The sequence below is a fragment of the Panicum virgatum genome, chromosome 5K, assembly GCF_016808335.1.
Source record: "Panicum virgatum strain AP13 chromosome 5K, P.virgatum_v5, whole genome shotgun sequence".
NCBI lineage: Eukaryota > Viridiplantae > Streptophyta > Magnoliopsida > Poales > Poaceae > Panicum > Panicum virgatum.
Window position 1 is genome coordinate 6672635 of NC_053140.1, and position 22416 is coordinate 6695050.

At 47.2% G+C, this 22416-nt stretch overlaps 2 protein-coding genes across 2 annotated transcripts; one reads left to right on the forward strand and one right to left on the reverse strand.

Moving 5' to 3' along the window:
• Nucleotides 1–6061: 6061 nt before the first annotated feature.
• LOC120709621 lies at nucleotides 6062–7055 on the reverse strand. The gene is made up of 3 exons (XM_039995304.1): nucleotides 6588–7055; nucleotides 6244–6477; nucleotides 6062–6151 (listed from the first exon to the last, which is right to left on the reverse strand). Exons 1-3 carry the CDS (start codon nucleotides 6957–6959, stop codon nucleotides 6062–6064), a joined length of 696 nt encoding a protein of 231 aa, XP_039851238.1. The 5' UTR covers nucleotides 6960–7055.
• Nucleotides 7056–9183: 2128 nt separating this feature from the next.
• LOC120709622 lies at nucleotides 9184–14510 on the forward strand. Its single transcript, XM_039995305.1, has 3 exons — nucleotides 9184–9234; nucleotides 13488–13694; nucleotides 13867–14510. Exons 1-3 carry the CDS (start codon nucleotides 9184–9186, stop codon nucleotides 14209–14211), a joined length of 603 nt encoding a protein of 200 aa, XP_039851239.1. The 3' UTR covers nucleotides 14212–14510.
• Nucleotides 14511–22416: the final 7906 nt, after the last annotated feature.

The window sequence follows — 22416 nt, forward strand, 5'->3', positions numbered from 1 at the left end:
GGCGCCCTGTCACCAGTCCGCCGTGGAGAGTGGACCGAAGACGTGGCACTGGGCCCACCTATCAGTGAGACGACCTGGGAGTCCAATAAAAAATGGCGACGCCGCCCTCTCCTGCCTCTCGCTCGCCATTCCCCATCCAGCCGTAACCCTGGCGGGCTTCGCAGGCGGGACACATAGGGCGACCTCCGGCGAGCGGGACACATAGGGCGACGACTGCACACTGCTGGAGTTCCCAGGCGGACCGAAGGAGTCGACCGGGGGGAGCTTCGCCGCGACGGTGAGGTAGGATTCGATTATTGAAGTTGTGCTGGATTTCTTGAATCTGGTGGTACAATGTATAGATTAAGGGACTGTTAGGTAGATGCGGTTGGTTTTTTAGTCATTGTTGTTGTTGGGCAGTGGGGAATTGAATTCTTTTATCGTTGTTGGTGGATTTGTATATTGGTCGCGGTCTTTGTTTAATCGATGTTTGTCAGATTTGGTCTGAGTAGTAGCATTGGGTGTGCATTTGCGCAGGTAGGCCAGAACATCAGATATTGCAATGGATCCGCTAGACACACTTGCAGTGAGGTTCCATTTTGGGGGGGAATTCCTGAATGATGGCAAAAAAACGCACTACTGTGGAGGCAACGAGGCAATGTCTGACATAGATAGAGATAAGATTTCTCTACCAGAGCTAGTGGGTCACCTGCGCGACCATTGTGTGGTGAAAGAAGGAATGTTAATGCATTGGTTGTTTCCTAGAAAAGAGTTAGAGAATGGCCTGCGTGTTTTGGTTGATGACAAGGCATGCCAATACATGTCTGACTGCATCACAGATGGTGGAGTTGCAGAGATTTATGTTGAGGATGAACCAACAGAGATGGAAGAAGATGAAGATGGTGGAGAGGCAAATGCAAGTGATTTTGAGGATGAGCTAGTGGATATGGCTGATGGGGGAACAGAGACCGATGATGGTGAACCAGCATGTGATGAAATTGAAGAGGTGCAGACAGATCAGTTGGTTTGCATGAAAGCAAGATCTGAGTCTAGGGAAGAAATTGAGAGGCAGATCAAACAGCTTACAAATTTTTACAGGAGTCCAACCAAGAAGGGAAAGGAAGTCTGTGAAAGCAGTGGGAAGTCAAGTAAAGATGGCACTGGGCACAGGGATGGGTCAGAATCTTTAGAGGACAGTGACTATGTACCTGGTGATGCTTGTTCTTCTGAAGAAGATGAAGAAGCAGATGAAATATTGAAAAGGTTCAAAACCTTTAAGAAAGGCCTATTTCAGGTTAGGGACAAACTGTGACTCAGTAGATAATAATTTGTGTGAATCATTCAACAAGTGGATAGTTGAGGCTCGGTTCTATCCTATCATCACCATGCTTGAGACCATTAGAATGAAAGTCATGGTTAGGATCCAGGAACAAAGGGCCAAATCAGAAAGGTGGATGGGAAGAATTTGTCCAAACATTCTCAAGAAATTGAATGCCTACATAAAACTTTCAGGATATTGCCATGCAATAAGTAATGGGGCAGACAAGTTTGAGGTCAGGCATTGGGATCACAGGTTCATAGTGGACCTCCAGGAAAGAACTTGCTCTTGTAGGTACTGGCAGTTATCTGGATTGCCTTGCTGCCATGCAATATCCAGTATATATTTCAAGACAGGATCTCTTGAGAACTTCATTGCATATTGCTATCCAGTGGATAGCTTTAAACTGACATCCAAAGGCAACAAAAATGTCAAGAGTGGGGACTGTTATTAGATGTCAGAAGTGTAAAGGTGTTGGGCACAATAGGTCATCTTGTGAGAAGAGGAGTGCCACAGCTGCTGCATCTGGTGGCCAGTCTGCAACAGTGCCACCTGCTCCTGCTCCATCTTCACCACCTACACTTCCTCTAAGTTCCACAAATCAAAGCACCAACAACAGTAAAAGGAAGGTCCCCTCACAAAATGCAAGTAAAAAATCTGTTGGGACAGCTACTGTCACCAAAAAGGTAAATTCATTTTGTCACAAACTTTACAACATTGAGTTGCTGGACATAATCATATGACATTTTTCTTGCCAATGCTTGCAGTCAAAAACATTAGGCCTTGCGCATACCAAGACAAAGGCCAGGGTTAACACTGCTTCAACTAGGACAGCTACTGTCAACCTAAATGCTTCTGCAGCAACTTCCAATGTTACAATCAACATCAAAGCTGGATCAGCATCAGCCCAGTGCTCTGCACAAGAACCCTTAAAGAAGCAACATCAACAGAAACCATCGACTTCAAATGCACCAATCCTCTTTCTCCCTCCCTGGGATTCAGCTAAGCTTTGATAAAAGATGAGCTTGTCATCTATGCTACACTTGGTTGTCATGTATGCCAAACTTATGGCTTTGGTTGTGATGTCATGTATGCCAAACTTATGGCTTTGGTTGTCATGTGATGTATCTGAGACAAATTTGTGTTCTATGCAAACAATTTGCCTGCTATTTTCTATGTTTCACATTGTTGTCAACATAACTACCACTCTATTGTACTTGGACATAAATCAATATAACAGATTGCTTCACAGAATAGCACAAACCACAAATTGCAAACCACAGAATACCACAATATCACAGGTTCACAAACCTGTTAGATAGATATCCAACACATACCAGCATTGTTCACAAACCACACAGATCACCTACTACACCTTCAGCTCGATCATTGACCACACAGTTCACATACCAAAACCTACCACATTCAGCTACAATTGTCAGTCACCCCTAACCATGTTACCAGGACCATTTCCTAACCTAAGCACTTGAACACTGCTCCAGCAGCAACAGAAGCAAGGATACCAAAGATCCAGAACCTTGCCATCGCTGGCTTCCGCGCATTTGTCTTGTCGCCAGCAATCAAGGCTTCATTTGCAAGCTTCAGCCCACAGATCTCCTTCTTCTGCTGCTCCATTTTCACCACAACATCAGCAAGAGCAGCCTTCGGCTCCATCCTTTCACGCTTCAGAGTCCAAACTGCGTCACGCAAGTCGACGAGCAAAGAAGCGACGAACGGATCCACAGGACCTTCATACCATCCCATGAAATTGCAACCTCCAGACTGCAATGTGTACCCAAACCTCCAGACATTATATCTCGAGCAAGTATGGACAGAATGGGATATGTAAGTTTGTGCTCATGCCACCAGTTTAGAATGTTGAAATCATCATCAAAAACATGTGACAGTGTCACTGTCCAAGTAAGAAGACAGCTCAGAAACAGATGCAATAGCAGGAGCAGATGCAGATGCAAGGGGAGTTGAAGAATCAGAAGCAGGACCCCCATATATCTTACCCCATGCTGTTCTTTTCTTACCAGTAGATCCTGCTGCTTGAGAGAGCCTTTGCAACCGAACTGCACCAAACTTGGTTTCATACTTGTTAAACAGTTTGTATAATTCAATTCTTACCTCTCCGAAGTAATTGGTATAATCAGTACCAATGGTCTGAGAAAGAAGCTGGAGAACATTATGAAAACCTCTTATTTTGGCTCTAGGATATAAAATGAATGCAAAGAAATACAAAAGAGGTATGTTGTGCCAGTACTTGAGGAACTTTAGTTTCATTGGAGTAACAATGTTCATAAGCAAGGGATCAGTGAGACTGGAATGTAATTGACCAGCAATGTCAAGAATATGATGCAGCTTCAAAGGACTGGTAGGATAGTAAACACCAGATAAAGCAACAGTGGAATCATAAAACAATTCAAGAATCTCCATAATCTTTTCAGTAACAGCCCAATGACCATCACTTAGTAGTGGCTCACCATTAACCAAACCATAGTTAGCACCAATGAAGACAGAGAAGGTGGATCTGTATGGTATAAGGTGCTTGAGCATGATATAAGTAGAATTCCACCTCACATCCATATCCAAACCAAACTTACGAGGCTTAACCCCCTTAGCAAGACAAAAGTTATGAAATTCAGCAGTACGTTGGTTGGAAGAGTTCAAATAATAAATTGCAGTCCTAAAAGCCTCAAGATAAGACTTGATCCTCTTCAAACTAGACTTGACAATGAGGTTTATAATGTGACAAGCATACCGCTGGTGCAAGAGACCACGCAATGTTCTCTCAATGCCATGTGTTTGAGGGTCAGGACCAAGGTAACCAAGAAATTTGGGAATAAGTCTTGTCATAGCAGAAGTATTTGAAAAAGCATTATCAAGTGTGACAGAAAACACCTTATCCTTCAAACCAAACTCAGTAACAACAGATTCAATACGTTCAGCAATGTTAACACCAGAATGGGAGACATCAATAAGCCTAAGACCAAACACCCTCTTCTCTAACTCCCAATCAGTAGAAACATAATGGATAACATCACTAAGATAGTCTTCCTTAGCATTGCCAGACCAAATATCAGATGTAAGGCACACAGAAGAAAAAGACTTCAAGCATTCAATTAGAGAATAACGGCGATCAAGGATCTCTAGATCTCTAGAAGTGGTTTGCCTGAAACTCTAGCAAAATGAGGATTGTGAGCACGCTGAATGTATTCTTCAAACGCATCCTTGTAACCAAAACCTAGAGGCAAATCAAGTCTAGCAATTAAACAGCACAACTCTTTACGAGCAACATCAGGCTTATACTCCCATGTATGGACAGAACCATCATGATTGAATTGCAGACGAGACTGAACTAGAGCAGCATGCTTAAATTTTGCAAGACATACCTTCTGGTGACGGAGCAAATGCCCAGTACCAGCAGAAGACCGCCCAGAAAGAACAGAAGAGCAATGACGGCACTTCGCAGCAACTCTCACCTTCTTGCCGTTCGGCAAAGTTTCGAAGATCTCCTCAAAGTCATTTCAGGCACCAGATCTAGCACGCTTGAAGCTTGTGCTAGTGCCAGTATTGACGGATGGCGTCGAGGATGGCATCATGGGAGGGGTCGCAGCACCTACACCTCCAGCATCACCGGCATCATCACCGCCATCAACATTGATCGGAGCACTAGAGGTGCCGAACAATGCCTCGCCGCCAGACACGAGCCCGTCCTCATCGTCGCCAGGGAGCCCACATGCCCTAAGGTCGTCGTTGATGGTGTACTCTTCCATGTCGTTCATCAGGACGACCTCGTGCTGCAGGATGCAGCACGACTCCTCGGCTCTGTTCCTCAATGACGCGCGGCCCCGCACCACGCCGCAATGGCCACCGGCACAAGACTTGCACCCATGAAGACAGATTCAAGATCAAGATCCAAGAAGACAAGTTTCAGAATTGACAAGTTGAGATCTAGATCTAAGCAGTAAGCACTAGGGTTAGGGTTAGGGATACGGGATACCTGTGCAGCCGGAGCCCGGAGTCGAAGAAAGACGAGAGGGGGACGGCCGACGGCGATGAGATGCGTGCATATGGAGGAGAGGTCGAGATGACAGGGGAGAGGAGGGTCGAGGTCGAGCCAGGCGACGAGAGGAGCCCCGAGCCACGAGCCACGAGGGCTCGAGACGACGAGCGGGCGAGGCGGCGAGGACTTGGATCTACTTCTACTCACCGTCACCGGAGACGAGGGAGGCGAGACGGCAAGTGGAGGCGCGGCGGAGGAGGCGAGGAGCGGGAGGCGAGAGGCAAAGAGGCACGGCTACGGCTGCGAGTGGGGGGCGGGGGGTTAGGGTGGCCGCGGCGCGGGCATTATATATGCCGCGGCCTGCCCCCCTCCCCCCGACCATTGGGGGGCAGCGGGCCTTAATCGGGCCGGCCTGCTCCCCCCGTGCGGGGGGCGGGCCGCCTGACAAGCTGGGGTGGCGGGCCAAACCCGACACGCGCTACCGGGCCGTGCTGGCCCGGGCCCGAGTCAGCACGGGCCGGGCCGGGCTTGGGCCGGGCCAAAAAACCGAGCTACCAGGCGGGCTTGCGGGCTGCGGGCCAAATGAAAATCTATATCCACATTTCGCTTCGCGAGAGCAGGTATGCAGATGATCCAGTTTGCATACTGGATGCATGGAATTTTTTCACCAAATTAAGCTAAGACAGACAGCTCAAGCTATTCAATCTTCATGCTTCATATCAGCCGCAGGAGTAGTAAGTACCAGCTAATCGGCTTCAAGCATCGCCGGGAGCTGCCTTCTTATTGAGGAAAACATCGGTGAGGACAGTCTTGGACTGCAGCGAGGCCTTGAGGATCCCCAAAGCCTGCAGACGGAGCACGAACGTGTGGCGAACAGTTTCAAATGGGGACGAGATCGGTGAAGGGGAAAAAGCAAGCGATGCAAATGCGAGGTCACCTCAGCGTGGCCGATCCGCACGGTCCTCTCCTGGAGCGCGGCGAGGTCTGCCACGGCGAAGGTGGTGAGCAGGGTGATGCTGGTGACGGCGGACATGGGCTTCACGGTGAGGTCGTCCATCACCGTATACGTCACGACGGCCTGCACGAACCCGTCGTCGCCACCGCCGCCGCGGGGCGACTCTTCCTGTTCCGCCGGCTGCCGCGACCCGGCAGATGGGAGGAACTGCACCTCCTGGTCCATCCGGTGACGATAGCACGGACATGCCGTGTCGCTTGCGTCCGTCATGTAGTTGCGACATCTCCTGCTGCAATAGTCGGCGTATTCGTCGTCGGACTCGTAACTCCCGCCGGATCTGAAGAATTTGTTTGGACGGGGCGGTGCTGGGGCGGGGCGGGGCGCCGGCAAGCCGAAGAGGGAGCAGCCGGTGATGGCCGCCGGCGAGGCCACGGTGGGCGGAGAAGGGAGTTCCTGGAGGCGCCGGACAGGACGTAGGCATCGTCGAGCACGCCGACGCTGGCGTGGAGGTTGCCGACGCAGCCGACCATAGACTCCTCCCCGAGCAGCTTGACGGCCGTGCCGACGGGCAGGGCGAGGAGGGAGAAGAGGAAGTCGACGACGTCCTTGCTCGCCTCCGCGAACAGCATGCGCTGCGCCTTGGTGTCGACGAGGAGCTTCATGTTAAGCCCCGCGGCGGCGGCAGTTGTTGCCGCCATGGTTCTTGCCTTCTTGGTTCTCACAAGCTATCTTGGTGCCTTGGTGAAATGGCCGAGCGCTGCCAGAGACGTTGTCACGGGCTGAGAAAGAGCATCGCTCCGTCCCAATGAGCATCAATGTGTGCTCAGAGCTAGCGCAACTGCGCAAGCAAAAGATTTGGTGCCTCAAAGTGGTCGGGTGCTCTAGCCTAAGAGGGGGAGGGGGTAAATTAGGCACTAATAAAAACTTTGACTTATGGCTCCACTTAGTTTGCACAAAACGTAAACTAAAACCTGCTATCTAGATGTGCAACTAAGTTGTTCTAGTGTGAATACCCTATCCCAAAAGAGTTTAGCAACCTATAGCCTTTTCTATTAAAAAACTATTATATGAAAGTAAAGGCAAACAAATTGCTAGTATGAAATGCGGAAGCTTAAAGAGCGGGATAGGAGATAGCAAACTCTTGATGCGGGTGTTTATCCCGTGGTTCGGTTAGCCACAAAGGCACACCTACATCCACGTTGTTGTAGCACTCACTAAGAGTATTGCTACTCGGCCACCAAGTCTCTTCCGTGAACACAATCACGGTCACCTTGGCCCCGGGTTCCACTAAGGAGTTTCTCCACAAAGGATGGGGGTCTCCACGTCCCCCGCACAAAGATGCCGTCGCCGCTCCACACCAAGTCGGAGGGTCGATGACGTTGCCGGCGAGCTTCACGCTCCAAGATGCCGGCGCACCAAGCTCTTGTTTTGGTTCACTAGAGAATCACAGCACAAAGGCTCAAGGCCTTGCAATCACACTCACTAAGAGTTAATCGAGCACTCACACTTTATAAAGCTAGTGCTATAAGCTAAGGATATGATCTATGAGCTCTTGTATGGCTTGGAGATGTTCTTGGATGTGTATGAGGTGTCTTGGGACTCCAGCAAGCTTCAAATGGCCGGGGTGAGGCGTATATATAGGCCACCAAGTCTTGTAGCCGTTGTTCCAACGGTCAGCTGAAAATCTGCGTATCACCGGAAGAACCGATGCCTCTGGCAGGGGTAGCGTCGATTCTTCCGATCACTCATAAACCGAAGTAGTCGTTGAAGTTCTGACAGCTGATGCAGTGACCACCGGTTGAACCGATGCTTTGTTCCGATGCATCACCGGTTCATCCGGTGCTTAAGAATCTTCTCCTGGGCGCTGACGTCATTACACCGATGGTATGCACCGATGCCTCACCGGTTCAACCGGTGCTGAAGAATCTTCTCCTGGGGTCTTGACATCGTCTCTGGAACATAGGACGCCCAATGCACCGATGCCCCCTTTTTGACCCGTCGGTTCAACCGGTGCCTATAGGCTGACTTGGCTTCGATTCCCTTCTGCACCAAACTTCATAGCGCCGGTTCTTCCGACAGGCGTCGGATGCACCGATGCCTTTGGCGTCGGTTCTTCCGGTGCTCCTGATCCGAAGAGCGGAACCCCCGTAGGGGCGGCCCTTCGGGCCTTGCTACGCCTATTTTCTCTTTCTCTTTGTCATCACTTGAACCTAAAAACCTGAGAATGATCATCTTAACAATCATATTAGTCCAAGTGTTGTGTTGTCATTCGATCACCAAAATCATTCGAAATGGTATAAATAGTGCCATGTTCGTTACAGTGCCGGAGATGGCGATCGACTGGTTGAAGGCCTGAAGCCAGGCTAGATGTACGGGTACTTCGTAGGGAGCCAAGTGATCTTGTGCCGGCCAGCTCTTACCGTCCACCTCGGACGGTAGATGGAATACCGACCACCCCGGGAATCGGGCGTTGCCATGCTGGCCTCCATCGCATCTTCTGCAACGTGCGCGTCCACGGCAATTCCGACGGCGAATTCCTGGAGACCTTGCCCCAATAACCACGCGCCGGCGGCGTGCTAGCTATCGTCGGACGCCGGCTCTCGGGCGGACTCGTTGCCGCTGCCGGACGGGCGCGCGCGGGGCACACGACCTCAAGGATGCGTCCAACGATCTCACCCACGCCACGTCCTGGAGAGCTCGACGCGCTCCGCAGCGGCGGCGGGCACCGCCCGGCGGCGCCGCGGGGGGTCCATCAGTGACCCGGTCCGTCCCGCCACGGCAACGACATCGCCCTGCGCCTCGCTCTGGGCCGGCCAAGGTCCAGAAGGCCCGAGCGCGCGCCTAGGACGCGCTCGACGGCGGGCAGGCAGGTGCCGCGGCCTCCTGGGCGGGCGCCGCCAACGCGCTGCGTGCCGCTGGGACATGCGGGCGCCCTTGGCCCTGCTGCTAGATGAACATCTTGATGATCATCAGGTTGTTGGTTCCTTGATGCTTTTTTAGATAAAGGAAAATCCCGGCCTCGACAACTCACATGTGTGAGTGTCTACAGCCAAATTAGTTCCTTGATATTGCCATCGGTTGGGTAGTGAAGTGTGGAACTACCCATGGTCTAAAATCGAACTCGATGTTGCTGATTGCTGCTACTCTGATGCCTTATTAGCTTGATAGGTGATGTGAATTTTAGTTGATACATACTTTTTGGTCCATCTGGTCCAGCCGTACGTCTCCAAGTCCATGAATACATACACATGATCGATCTTCAGTTTTTCTGTGATCTGCCTCTGCACTAGCGAAAGCTAAACCTGGAGCTTGTAAGTTCAGATGTGGAAAAGGCGCAAGCACATGCGTAATTAGCCAATGAGCAATCTTGCATGGCTGACTAGAATTCATATAGTAAGCTAATGCATTTTGAGTATGGTATTTGCAGTATGTGTATGAGCTGCTGCTAATGCAGTACACACAGTTACACACGGCAGCATTCAGTTAGCTGAACGTCAGTTTTGTGCAAGAGCCCTACCGATTCAAAATTGAGTAGATATGGTCGGCCGGGTAGTCCTAATCGCTGGCCGGCTCAAAAGCTACGATCGGCGGCAATTGAATTCGGCATGGAGAGTGATTTTTATGCCCATGAGGTCATGTGCCCACCCAAACGTTTGGCCATCCGATAGGATACTGACGTTGGAGATCCATCTAGAGAGTCTAACAGGTCTCTGTGTCTGTGCCCGTTCGGACCTAAACTTTTCATCCATTCTAGTTTTATCTCCTCACGTCCGCTGTCTCTCCCTCACTTATCTCTCACGCACACTCTCTTCTCTCCCTAACTTTACGTCCTCTCTCCCATGGCACGCAGTGCCTTCGCCGGCGCAGGGGTCAAATTGTGTTCTAGTTTCAAATTGAGTTCTTCCTAAAATGCATGTCATGATTCTCAGTTTTGTCAGAATTTCAAATTGAAACAAGTGTTCAGAACGAGCGCATGTTTACTCGTTAGGAATTTTCTAAATAGCAGCTAGAGATCAACCTAGACAGCAGCTATAAAAAAGTATTGTGTTAGTAGATTATAAGCTCTTCCCATCTCCTCTCTGGAGCCTGTTGGGGTTCCTTGTAATTTATCATGTACTATATCTCATTATTGCAACAAAGTTCAGGGGTGCCGTAGTTTCTCTAAAAAAAAAGATTATTGTTGGATGATTTGGATTAGGATTTTGTAAATCTAGATTGGAATCGACAAAAAGCTTTTAAATTGAGTTTGGATTGAATTTTTTAGTCTAGATTGGACCTGGCAAATAAACCAGGTTTTATAAAATGGAATTGCACACGAACTCTTTCCTTTAACAAAACGCTAGAAACAAAAGAAAAGGCATATATAATTTGGAGATGTATTAATAATTTATTTTCCAAACCAAATGGTAGAAATTAATTTGGATCAAGTAATGTATACAGAGCTATACGTGTGTGCTTCTATTTGTGTGTATGAGGTGGGGTGGGAAGAGCAAGAGAAGACAGATATAAGAAGATAAAAAATATGAGTGCCTTGACATAAAGAAACTAACGGAGGGCGCTAACCGAGGTAAATGGGGCACGCACCTACCCATGTGGCCACAAAGTATTTACATGTAAAAGATCATCGCTAGCTGAGACAAGATTTTTCTTCTTTTTTTTTCCCCGAGAGAGAGAGAGAGCGCGCGCGCGATGTAAAAGATCATTGCTAGCTAGCTTCGTGGAAAGCACCATACTACCCATTTCGGCAAAAGCATACACCAGTCATGGTCCTGTTCACACTTGTCTATCTTACCGAATACGTGCATGCATGCAATGAATGCCTTACCGTCTCTCTCGATCGGTCACGGCGGACGAGGTCGCGGCGGATGCGTCGTGCCGTCATGCTGGAGTTCTTGGACGCCTAGGCGCTTCTGATATGATCATTTAGGCGCGCGGCGGGTCTACGGAGCAAGCACGCAACTACGCCCCCTGCTTCGGAAAAAGAAAAACACTGCTGCATTCATGCAATTGGTTAGATAAATAAAAAAAGAGGCTTGATCGTATATATATGCGCGGCAGCATATACATTTTCATTCCGATTGAAACAAAGTGTGCGCGTTCCTTTTTCTTTTGCGAGGAAAAATGTGCGCAATCGATGGGACTACTCGAACTGCTGAGATGCAGATGCCCATGAGAGCTGAGTTGAGATCACACACAAGCGTGGTGTTGGGCCACAGGCCAGCTGATGAGCTGATATATCTGAAAGCGACGGGGTGCTCTAACTTAAGGGGGAGAGGATGGGGTGCTCTAACTTAAAAGGGGGGAGAGGATGAATTAGTCACTATTAAAACCTTAATATATGGCTCCAACTTTGCACAAAACTTAAACTAGATCAAGCTATCTAGATGTGCAACTACGGTTCACCTTAGTGTGAAACCCTCATCCCAAAAGAGTTTTGCAACCTATAGCCAATCCTAACGAGATACTACACTAAGAAAGTAAAAGCATACAAATTGCAATATGAAATGCGGAAGCTTAAATGGATTGATGAGAGGAAGCGAACTCTCGACACGAGGATTTATCCCGTGGTTTGGATTGCCACAAAGGCGCCCCTACATCCACGTTGTTGAAGCACTCACGAAGAGTATCGCTTCTCGGCAATCAAGTCTCTTCCGTGAACACAATCACGGTCACCTTAATCCCGATCTTCACTAAGGGAGATTGCCCACGAAGGAAGGGTCTCCGTCCCCCGCACAATGTCGTCGACGCCGCTCCACACCAAGCCGGAGGGTCGTTGACTTGCCGGCGAGCCACCAAAGCTCCAAGGATGGCCGGCGCACCAAGATACAAGGATGGTTCACTCTAGAACCACAGCACAAGAATCTAAACCTTGCTTGATTACTCACTCAAGAGCTAACTTTGCACTAACACTCACAAAGCTTGTGCAAAGAACTAAATATTTGATCTTTATGCTCTTGGATGGCTTGGATAAGTTCTTGAGTGTGTGTGAGATGTTCAGCAACTCCAGCAAACTTCAAATGGCCGGGGGAGCTCATATATATAGGCCTCCAAGTCGAACTAGCTGTTTGTAGCCGTTAGCAGCTTTCTGCGTAGGCATCGGAACATCCGGTGCATAGTGCATCGGTTCTTCCGGTCACTCTGCGCTCTGAACTAGCCGTTGGCTTCTCTGACACGGCCGCAGCACCTTCAGGGACCATCGGTTGATCCGATGCTTAAGCGGCGGTTCTTCCGGTGACACTTGATCCGCAGATAGCCATTGGTCTTGCTGACGTCATTGCACCGACGCCTTGCTCCGACGCACCACCGGTTCAACCGGAGCTGAAGGCTTGGCTGCTGCACGCTTGACAACGTCTCTGGAACATAGTACGTTGAATGCACCGACGTTTCTCTTGACACCGTCGGTTCAACCGGTGCTTCATTCTTTCTTCACTTGATCTCCAGAGGCGCTCAGTCTTGCACCAAAGCCAGGCCGTCGGATCTTCCGACAATCATCGGATGCACCGATGCTATAGGCATCGGTTCTTCCGGTGCTACTGATTTCAGTAGAACTCGTCCAATTCAGCGTTTCTTTGAGTTCTTTCTTCGTGTTTTGCTTTGCATGGCCTTTTTACTTCATCCCTGGGATCTAGAAATGTTCACTTAATAAAAGTATTAGTCACATTTATTGCGTTGTCATTCAATCACCAAAATTACTCGAAATGACATAAATAGTGCCATGTTGGTTACAATATCTCTTCCTTCTCGGCCGCGGGCTGCGCGACACGTCGCCGGTGTCGGCCCCCACGCGGACGCGGCGTAGCTTTTGCTTTGCTTTGCTTTGCTGCGTGTCTCGATCGGCTACTTAACCGAGCTCCAGGAGGCAGAGGAGCAGCCATTTCTCTGTGCTCTGCAGTTGCTCTCTGCAATCCCTCACGCAGCAGAAGAAAAGGAACACTACAACACCAAGAGGCAAGAGCTAGCAAGCGAAGAACAAAGAACAACCGTCGAAAAAGGAAGGCCTCGCTCCCGTCCGGTGAGTGGTGACTGGCGAGTCATCTCCCCTTCCCATCCTCTCGTCCCCGTTCCCATGCATCATATCTCCGGCCGGCTCCTCCGAGATCTGCTCCATTCAGGCCAAGTTTGGAAGTGGCTAGCTTAATTAGACTTTCTTCTTCTTCTTCATCATCACCGAAACGGAACTAATTAACAGTGCGTTCGTTGTTGCTGTTGTATCCTCTTATTTGTAGGTAGCAGTTCGGATCCCATGGCCGACAAGATGGACGAGGGACAAGAAGCTGGCAGCTTCTCCGGCGGTGGCCGTGGAGAAGAAGAAGAATGCTCGTCCGTTCCCGGCTGTCCTGATCGTCAGTTTATGGGCGCTCCTCAACGCCGCCATCATCCTCGTCTGCTTCGCCTCGGCCACCGTACTGGTCGACCACTACCACGTCAACCCGGTAACTACTCTAGTGCTCTCTCGATGCCCGGATGATAATATGATACTATTAGGAATGAAAGACGATCAATCGATTTTTTTCCCTTTAATTTATGGTCAGGATGATCGATACTGTACAGTAATATATATGACATCGATTAACCTTGCGCTAACTAATTTATTTGGAGGTGCAGCCGTGGTGGTTAGTTTGCGAAGGGACCGAGCTGACGGCCGCGAGGGCCGCCGCGTTGAGCGCCATCTTCCACGGGGCGCTGTGGTGCAGCGCGGCGGCGGCCGCCGCCGCGGCGCCGGCGCTGCTGCTCCCGGACAGCCGCCGCCGGAGCCGCTGGGCCCTCGCCTGCGCCGCGCTCGCGGCCACCGCCGCCACCCACCTCATGTGGGCCACGGCAACGACCCTCTTCCTGACCGCCGCCGCCGACAGCTGCTTGTGGTGGATGTGGATCGTCGGCATCGTGACCTTGTTCTTCGCGGCGGCGGGCGACGTCGTCTACTTCCTGGCCCTCTCCTCGGCAGACTAGATGATGAGGTCAGCTGGCCGGGAGCTCCATGGACACGGATCAGCTAGCTCACTAGGCATCTGAACCTACTGATGATGTGATGATGATCTAGTTGTAATACATCCATGCCGGGCGTGTGGATCTAATTAGTAGTACGAACTGTTAGTTATTAGTTCGAGATGTCATGAGCTAGCTAGTAAAATAACTCATCATCAAATCTAGCTAAATTACTCATGTAATGCCATGATTAGCATGCGTGGATGGGATTGTGGTCTTTCTGAGATAATGTCAAACCAAGCTAGTATGTAGTCTTTGATGTATGCAACTTTTTTCATAGATAGTTATGTCAAATCCTGCACCAGTATAGTCTTGATGCATGGAACCACAAACACGTATACGCCTCTTGTCAGTTCTAGCTTGCTCTTGCACTAAAGTAACTAATTAATATAAAATATATTATTTTATTATTTGGCCAATAAACGGAGCCTCCACGTTCGCTCTCAAGGTCTAGAAATTTCCACGTTAATCGAAGAAAAAAAAATTTAAATTACTCACCACTGCCATTACAAAAAAATAATCTAAAATACCCATATACATATTTATAAATTACCCACCAGTGCCATTAAAATATATTTCTATTTATAAATATAAATCTATCCATCGTTTTGCATATCAAACTACATATCGTGCATGCCTATAGGATACTAGCGACACAAACAATTAACATGTTTTACCACATACATATCTTATTATATCACCCACTACTATAGAACAGGTCTTTAATCCTATACATTTATCCCAGTTATGGTTCAACCCAGGATCAATAAGGTCTTTTGTCCCGGTTCAAAAATCTAGGGTTGGTAGAAGGCAAAAAAAAATCTTTTGTCCCGGGTGAGCAGTTTAACCGGGACCAAAAGGTCCTTTTTAATCCCGGGTGGTAACCCCAGCCGGGACTAAAGAGGATCTTTTAATCCCGGTTGAACTGTCCGCCCGGGATAAAATATATAGGTCGGCTCCGACTCTCATGTTTTATTTACCGCAAGCTCCCTCACTGTCTTCCTCTCAACCTTATCTCTTTCTCTCATCCTCTCAGCCACAACTTTCTTCCTCCCTCATCTTCTTCCCTCCGTTAGCTTCCTCCGTCGCTCAGCGCCAGGGGCCGGCGAACCGCCGCCGCCAGCGGTGCTGGCGAGCCGCAGCGCGGGCGCGGGCTGCCGCCAGGCACCGGAAGGGACGCGGGTCGGGGCTGGCGAGGCTAGGCTCCGGCGGGGACTGATGCGGGCCGCCGAGCCGCACCGCGCAGCCAGGCGCCAGCTGCCATGGGCCGGCCCCAGCTGCCGCCGCCACGCAAGGACCGGCGCGGGAGGATGCCTGGCGATCCGCCACCGCAGGGCGCAGCAAGCTCAGGGGGGCGGGGACTCCTGCCGCCATGGGCCGGCGAGGGCAAGACTGGCGACGAACTTGTGCTTTGTTGGTGATTTTTTTTTCATTTGTGAATCTTTGTGTGATGTGAATCAATCAATTTTGGATCTGTGAGATAAGATGTGTTTTCTTGTGTGATGTGAATCAATCAATTTTGTTGTGTTTTCTTGTATGTACTGATATGTGATGAATTAGATCTTCATTTTGATATTACAATTTTGGATAATTTTTTAGATTAGGAGAACTGGCTCCCGAACACGAATGCCGGAGCTAGCGATATTATTTTTTCGTGAAAAATGGCTTTGTTCCCGGTTCAATAGCCATCGGGATAAAAAGATTTTTACATTTGTCCCGGCTGGATAGTCCCGGTTGAAGAACCAGGACTAAAAGCTGTTGGGAACCGGGACTAAATGAGCATTCTGTAGTAGTGTCCAAAATTCCAAATGGATCTTCATGATTATATTATTATTAGTCAAAATAAACAAGATAATTCTAAACTTTGTACTATATTAGACTACCACATGGCCTGCAGTGATCATGGTGAGAGGGTGGCCAAAGTTGGGCCAGTGATGAGGATCACATAGTTGGAGGCTAAGAGCAAGGGTAAGCGTCGTGCCGCAAGGTTCTTTATCCTCCATGGAGTCTGGAGACTGTCCATCATCTACTTCCTACTGGTGATTTTTGACATGCATATCCGCAGGCCCAATGCAAGCACAAGGCCACTGAACGTCCAACCTAACCCTTTTTCGCAATCCTCGTACATCACTGTCCTTGTCGATGGAGGGTTCTTGACATTTACTCCAAAGGTTTGTTGCCAACATTGCTACAAGACATTACCGCACCTTACAATTAACACCACAAGCTCAGAAAAAACTTAACACCACAAGCAGATCAGGAACCAGGACAATATCGATCAGACCATGATTGGTATAATAAGATCATCAGGCTTGAACATGAACATAGGTTGCTGAAATTCTAAACGAAATTTTGTGCTATGCACTATGGAGATTTGTTGGCTTTCAAAAAGCAAGAAACTTGGATAGATTGTTTCACAATAGAAACTAGACTATGGAGGCATGACGCCATGCAACAGATGACAGAATTAAACATAATAGCAACAGACGACCAAGAAGATCATAAAGTAGAAAAGCTAGCAAAAGAACAACTGAGTCAGTTGAACTGAGCAGAGGACAGCATTACTGCAGGGGCTGGCAAATAAGAAACATGTTACTACTACTAGTGAATGGTAGTAGCTAAGATCTAGAAAATAGGCAGTCGTGATAGGGTTAGCGTTGTGCGCTTGCTATATGGCCACATCACTGACAACAAAAGATGTAGGCAAAAAGAGGCAACATTGCACTAGCAGCACTCTTAATTACTGAAGCAAATAGCATGTGATGAGAAAGATTTAAATTTATAAATAATAATTAGATAAACAATATAAAATATATTTAGAATATCAATACTAGCCGCACAAATGCGCAGATCACCTCACTAGTTAAGAATGAACGAGTGTGGGTTTAGGCATATGCATGCTTTCTTGGCATGACCGAGCTAGACGGCTGGAGTGGAGTGCTACTGTAGTACTAGTCCAAAAGCAGCAGCCCAGATAGCCTTTTTTTCGTTGCACGTATTTGGTAAGATAGCGTGAACAAAAGCCGTGACGGACAGGTTGAATGCTTTTGCCAAAATGGGATAGTATGATGCTTTCCACGAAAGCTTCATGCGTTTCACAGTTATTATTACATTGCTCTCTCTCTAAAAAAAATCTCGTCTCAGCGATGTACCTTTCACATCGAAAATTTTTCAACAGCACCGATCACATTGAATCTTTACACACGCATGGAGTATTAAATACAGTTGAAAAATAACTAATTACAGAGTCTAACTGATTAGCATGAGATGAATCTTTTAAGCCTAATTAGTCTATGACTAGTCTATCAACCTGTGCTCCCGCACGGACTAGTTATATCTAATAATTATCTATCTCACACTCTCTTTAACTAATTAAATATTCTATTCCAGTACTGTAAAGATACATATTTATCATTATGTAATTATAATAAATGTGATAGGTTTATTTACTAACAATTTTTTCTCACTTTGCATCACACATCCATATATGTTTGATATGTATTGAATTGAACACTTTGTTTGATCTATGTGAAAAACATAAAAATTAGTGTTCATATCTCTTCTCTTATACATGAATGTATGATGAGACACACATTATGGTTAGTATTTTTATATAAATAATATATTAATAATGATAGAAGTAGTAATATATAACTTTATATTGATGCGCTTTAAGATTTTATTATAATAATATAATTTTGATTCAGATTTTGTATTTATTTTAACTTTTTATTATGTTATCAGCGGATAATATACATAAAAATTTAGGGGGTTATTATTTTATAACAGCATAAGTGCATAATTTACATGACGATTAGGGGTTACTTTAATTTTTTTATAATGGCAGAGGTGGATAATTTGGATATATATTTAGAGGGTTATTTTAGTTTATTTTCGTAATGGCATAGGTGGGTAATTTATTGAAAAAAATTACAGATCCAATGGCTATTATGATTAGAGTTACCGAATTGATGGCTATATGTTTCTGATTTTTGTGAGAATTTGTAAGATTTCTCTATTTTTTTAGACTGTCCACCTAGAATCTTAGGTGGCTTCACTTGGAGGCTTCAAAAGGAGCCTCCAATTAGTAATAGTAAGATTTAATATTAATTACCAAATAACAACGAAATATACTACAGTACCAAATTCAAATTTTTTCATCAAGTAAACGCACCCTTACATGCCGATTTATCGTAGCTTTGAACCGGACCACATCGATCTACTCATTCAGTTTAATAGGTAAGGCTCTCGCGCGCACAAAATCAACGTGAACTAATTGAATATGCTGCCGTATGTACTGCATTATCAGATCGTGTAAGGATCAGGTGCTCTAGGCTAAGAGGGAGAGGGGGTAAATCAGGCACTCTAAAAAATTTAGACCTATGGCTCCAACTAGTTTACACAAAACTTAAACTAAAACAAGCTATCTAAATGTGCAACTATGGTTGTTCTAGTGTGAAACCCCTATCCCAAAAGAGTTTAGCAACCTATAGCATTTCCTATCAAGAAACGACTCTATGAAAGTAAAGACATACAAATTGCTAGTATGAAATGCGGAAGCTTAATGAGCGGGATAGGAGATAGCAAACTCTTGACGCGGGTGTTTATCCCGTGGTTCGGTTAGCCACAAAGGCACACCTACATCCACGTTGTTGTAGCACTCACTAAGAGTATTGCTACTCGGCCACCAAGTCTCTTCCGTGAACAAAATCACGGTCATCTTGGCCCCGGGTTCCACTAAGGAGCTTCTCCACAAAGGATGGGGGTCTCCACGTCCCCCGCACAAAGTGTCGTCGCCGCTCCACACCAAGTCGGAGGGTCGATTACGTTGTCGGCGAGCTTCACAGCTCCAAGGGGCCGGCGCACCAAGCTCTTCTTTTGGTTCACTAAAGAACCACAGCGCAAAGGCTCAAGGCCTTGCAATCTCACTCACTTAGAGCTAATCTAGCACTCACATTTTACAAAGGCTAGTGCTAAAGGCTAAGGATATGATCAATGGGCTCTTGTATGGCTTGGAGATGATCTTGGGTGTGTGTGACTTCTAGCAAATCCAGCAAGCTTCAAATGGCCGGGGGATGCCATATATATAGGCCTCCAAGTCGTGGAGCCGTTGCTCCAACGGTCAGCAAAAATCTGCGTACCATCGGATGAACCGATGCCTCTGCATGGGGTAGCATCGGTTCATCCGGTCACTCTCTGACCCGAAGTAGCCGTTGGCTTCTCTGACACAGTGCAGCAGTTCCAGGGACCATAGGTTGAACCGATGCTTAGGGTGTCGGTTCAACCGGTCACACACAGCAACTGGACTAGCCGTTGGGCCTCCCTCTTCTGCTGACGTCATTACACCGGTACTATGCTCTGATGCATCACCGATTCAACCGGTGCTGAAGACTTGGCTCCTGCGCGCTTGACATCGTCTCTAGAACATAGTACGTTGGATGCACCGATGCTTAACTTGGCCTCGTCGGTTCAACTGGTGCTTTACTCTTTCTTCACTTGATCTCCAGAGGTGCTCAGACTTGCACAGATGCCAGGGTGTCGGATCTTCCGACAACCATCGGATGCACCGATGCTTAGGCATCGGTTAAATCGGTGCCCCTGTTTTCTGTCAAACTCGTCCAATGCATCACATCGATCAATTGGATTTCCACTATGCTTTGACATCTCTACGACGGATTGGACTTGTCATCTTAATGGTGGATTGGACTTGGCGTCTCGACGATATAGATTAGACATTGCGTCTTGACGATGAATTAGATATGTTGACTCATATCCATGAGACCTAAAAACTCCTACAAGTGTGATCTCACAAACTTGTTAGTCCCATTGATTATGTTGTCACTCAATCATCAAAATCACAAACAATGGCCTAAATGGGGCCATGTCCTTACAGGTCGTAATTAACGCAGATATCAGTTTTACTGCTGAAGCAAGCGTGTACATATACGTACTCAAAATGCATTAGCTTGTGAACTCTAGCTAAGCCATATGCACAACTGCTCTCTGGCTAAGTACGTACTTGCGCCTTTTCCTCCATATCTGATTGATATCTGTATTCTAAAAGTAAGACGAAAGAAATAAACGAGTATTGGTTTTGGTATATGCGCTTTCTCTTGGCATGACCGAGAGAGACCGTCTGCATTGTACAGACCAGGTAGCTTTTGTATAAGGCATTCATTGCATGCACGTATTCGGTAAGATAGAGAAGTGTGAACAGGACCGTGACTGGTGTATGCTTTTGCCGAAATGGGTAAGTATGGTGCTTTCCACGAAGCTAGCTAGCGATGATCTTTTACATCGCTCTCTCTCTCGAAAAAAAGGAGAAGAAAAATATCCTAGCGATGATACTCGTGATCTTTTACATGAAAATACTTTGTGGCAACATGGGCAGGTGCCCCATTTACCTCGGTTAGCCCCTCCGTTAGTTTCTTTTTGTCAAGGCACTCATATTTTTTTGTCTTCTTATATCTGTCTTCTCTTGCTCTTCCCACCCCACCTCGTACACACAAATAGGAGCGCACACGTATGGCTCTGTATACATTACTTGATCCAAATTAATTTGTACCATTTGGTTTGGAAAATAAATTATTAATACATCTCTCCGAATTATGCCTTTTCTTTTGTTTCTAGCGTTTTATTAAAGGAAAGAGTTCATTTGCAATTCCTTTTTATAAACCCTGTTTTGCCAGGTCCAATCTAGACTAAAAAGATTCAATTTAGAAGATTTTTGTCGATTCCAATCTAGATTTGCAAAAATCTAATCCAAATCGTCCAACAATAATCTAACTAGCACAACACTTTTTTATAGCTGCTGTCTAGATTGATCTCTAGCTGCTATTTAGAAAATTCCTAACGAGTAAACATGCGGAGGTGCATCAATCTTTACAAATACCCACTGAGGCGTTGGGGGAAAGATATCTTGGGCTGCCAACGACAATTGGCAAGGTAACGGATGGTGTTTTTGACTATGTCCCGGATAGGATCCGTAACTTTGTTAATGGCTGGGGAGAGAGGAGCTTGAGCTGTGCAGGGAGGGAGGTTCTCCTAAAGTCCAATGCATAGGCAGTGCCGACTTATCCAATGAGCTGTTTCAAACTGCCTGCAAACGTATGCAAGAAGATGAGGAAGTACATCACCAATTATTGGTGGGGCAGCTCTATTGACAGCAATAAGATACACTGGCAGCGGTGGTCGAAACTAACTAGAACTAAAGATGACGGTGGAATGGGTTTCAGAGATTTGCCACTGTTTAACCAAGCTCTGCTGGGGAAGCAGGGATGGCGACTGATGATGAGACCAGACTCATTATGTGCTAGAGTTTTGAAAGGAGAGAAGCTCTGAAACATGGCGAGCTATTCTGTGGGGCAGAGAAGCGTTGAAAAAAGGCCTGATAAAGAGAATTGGGCCTGGTGATACTGTCAATATATGGTCAGATAATTGGATTGGGGGTCTGCGATCCATGAAACCATTGGTGAGACAGGAGGGGGTGAATGTAGAATGGGTGCATGAACTGTTCGAACCAGGAACTCGATCATGGAATGAACAGCTAGTTCATGATTCCTTTACCCCTCATGATGCAGAAGAAATTCTAAAAGTGAGGCCGGGAATAAGGATGCAAGAGGACATGATTGCTTGGGCAGATGAAATGAATGGATGGTACTCGGTCCGGTCATGCTACAGAAGATTGAAAGCTGATCAGGATCAGAAGGAGTCGTTGGCAGAAAATGCAGTGGGCTCGTCTGACAATCCCCTATGGTGGACAGCTCTTTGGCGTTTGAAAGTACCACCAAAGGTTCGGATTTTCTGGTGGCGTGCATTGAACAATTTCTTGCCAACCAAAAGGGAGCTCAGAAGAAAGCACATAGAGCGTGAGGATCACTGCGAGGTATGTGGCGAGCCGGGTGAGTCCTTGTATCATGTGGCTCTAACATGTACCGTCGCACGTCAATTCTGGAGATCGGCGCAAGAGATTACTGGGTATAAAGTGCCGGTGTTACATCCGGAGGCTTGGACAAGGGATGTTCTGTCGGGAGAACTATGCACTGCAAGCGAGGCAGCACTGATTGTCTGCGGTGCGCGGTCACTTTGGTCGGGTCGGAATGCACGAAAACACGGCAAGACCAGGTGGAATCCAAGGGCAGCAGTACACCATGTGGCATCTATGGTTGA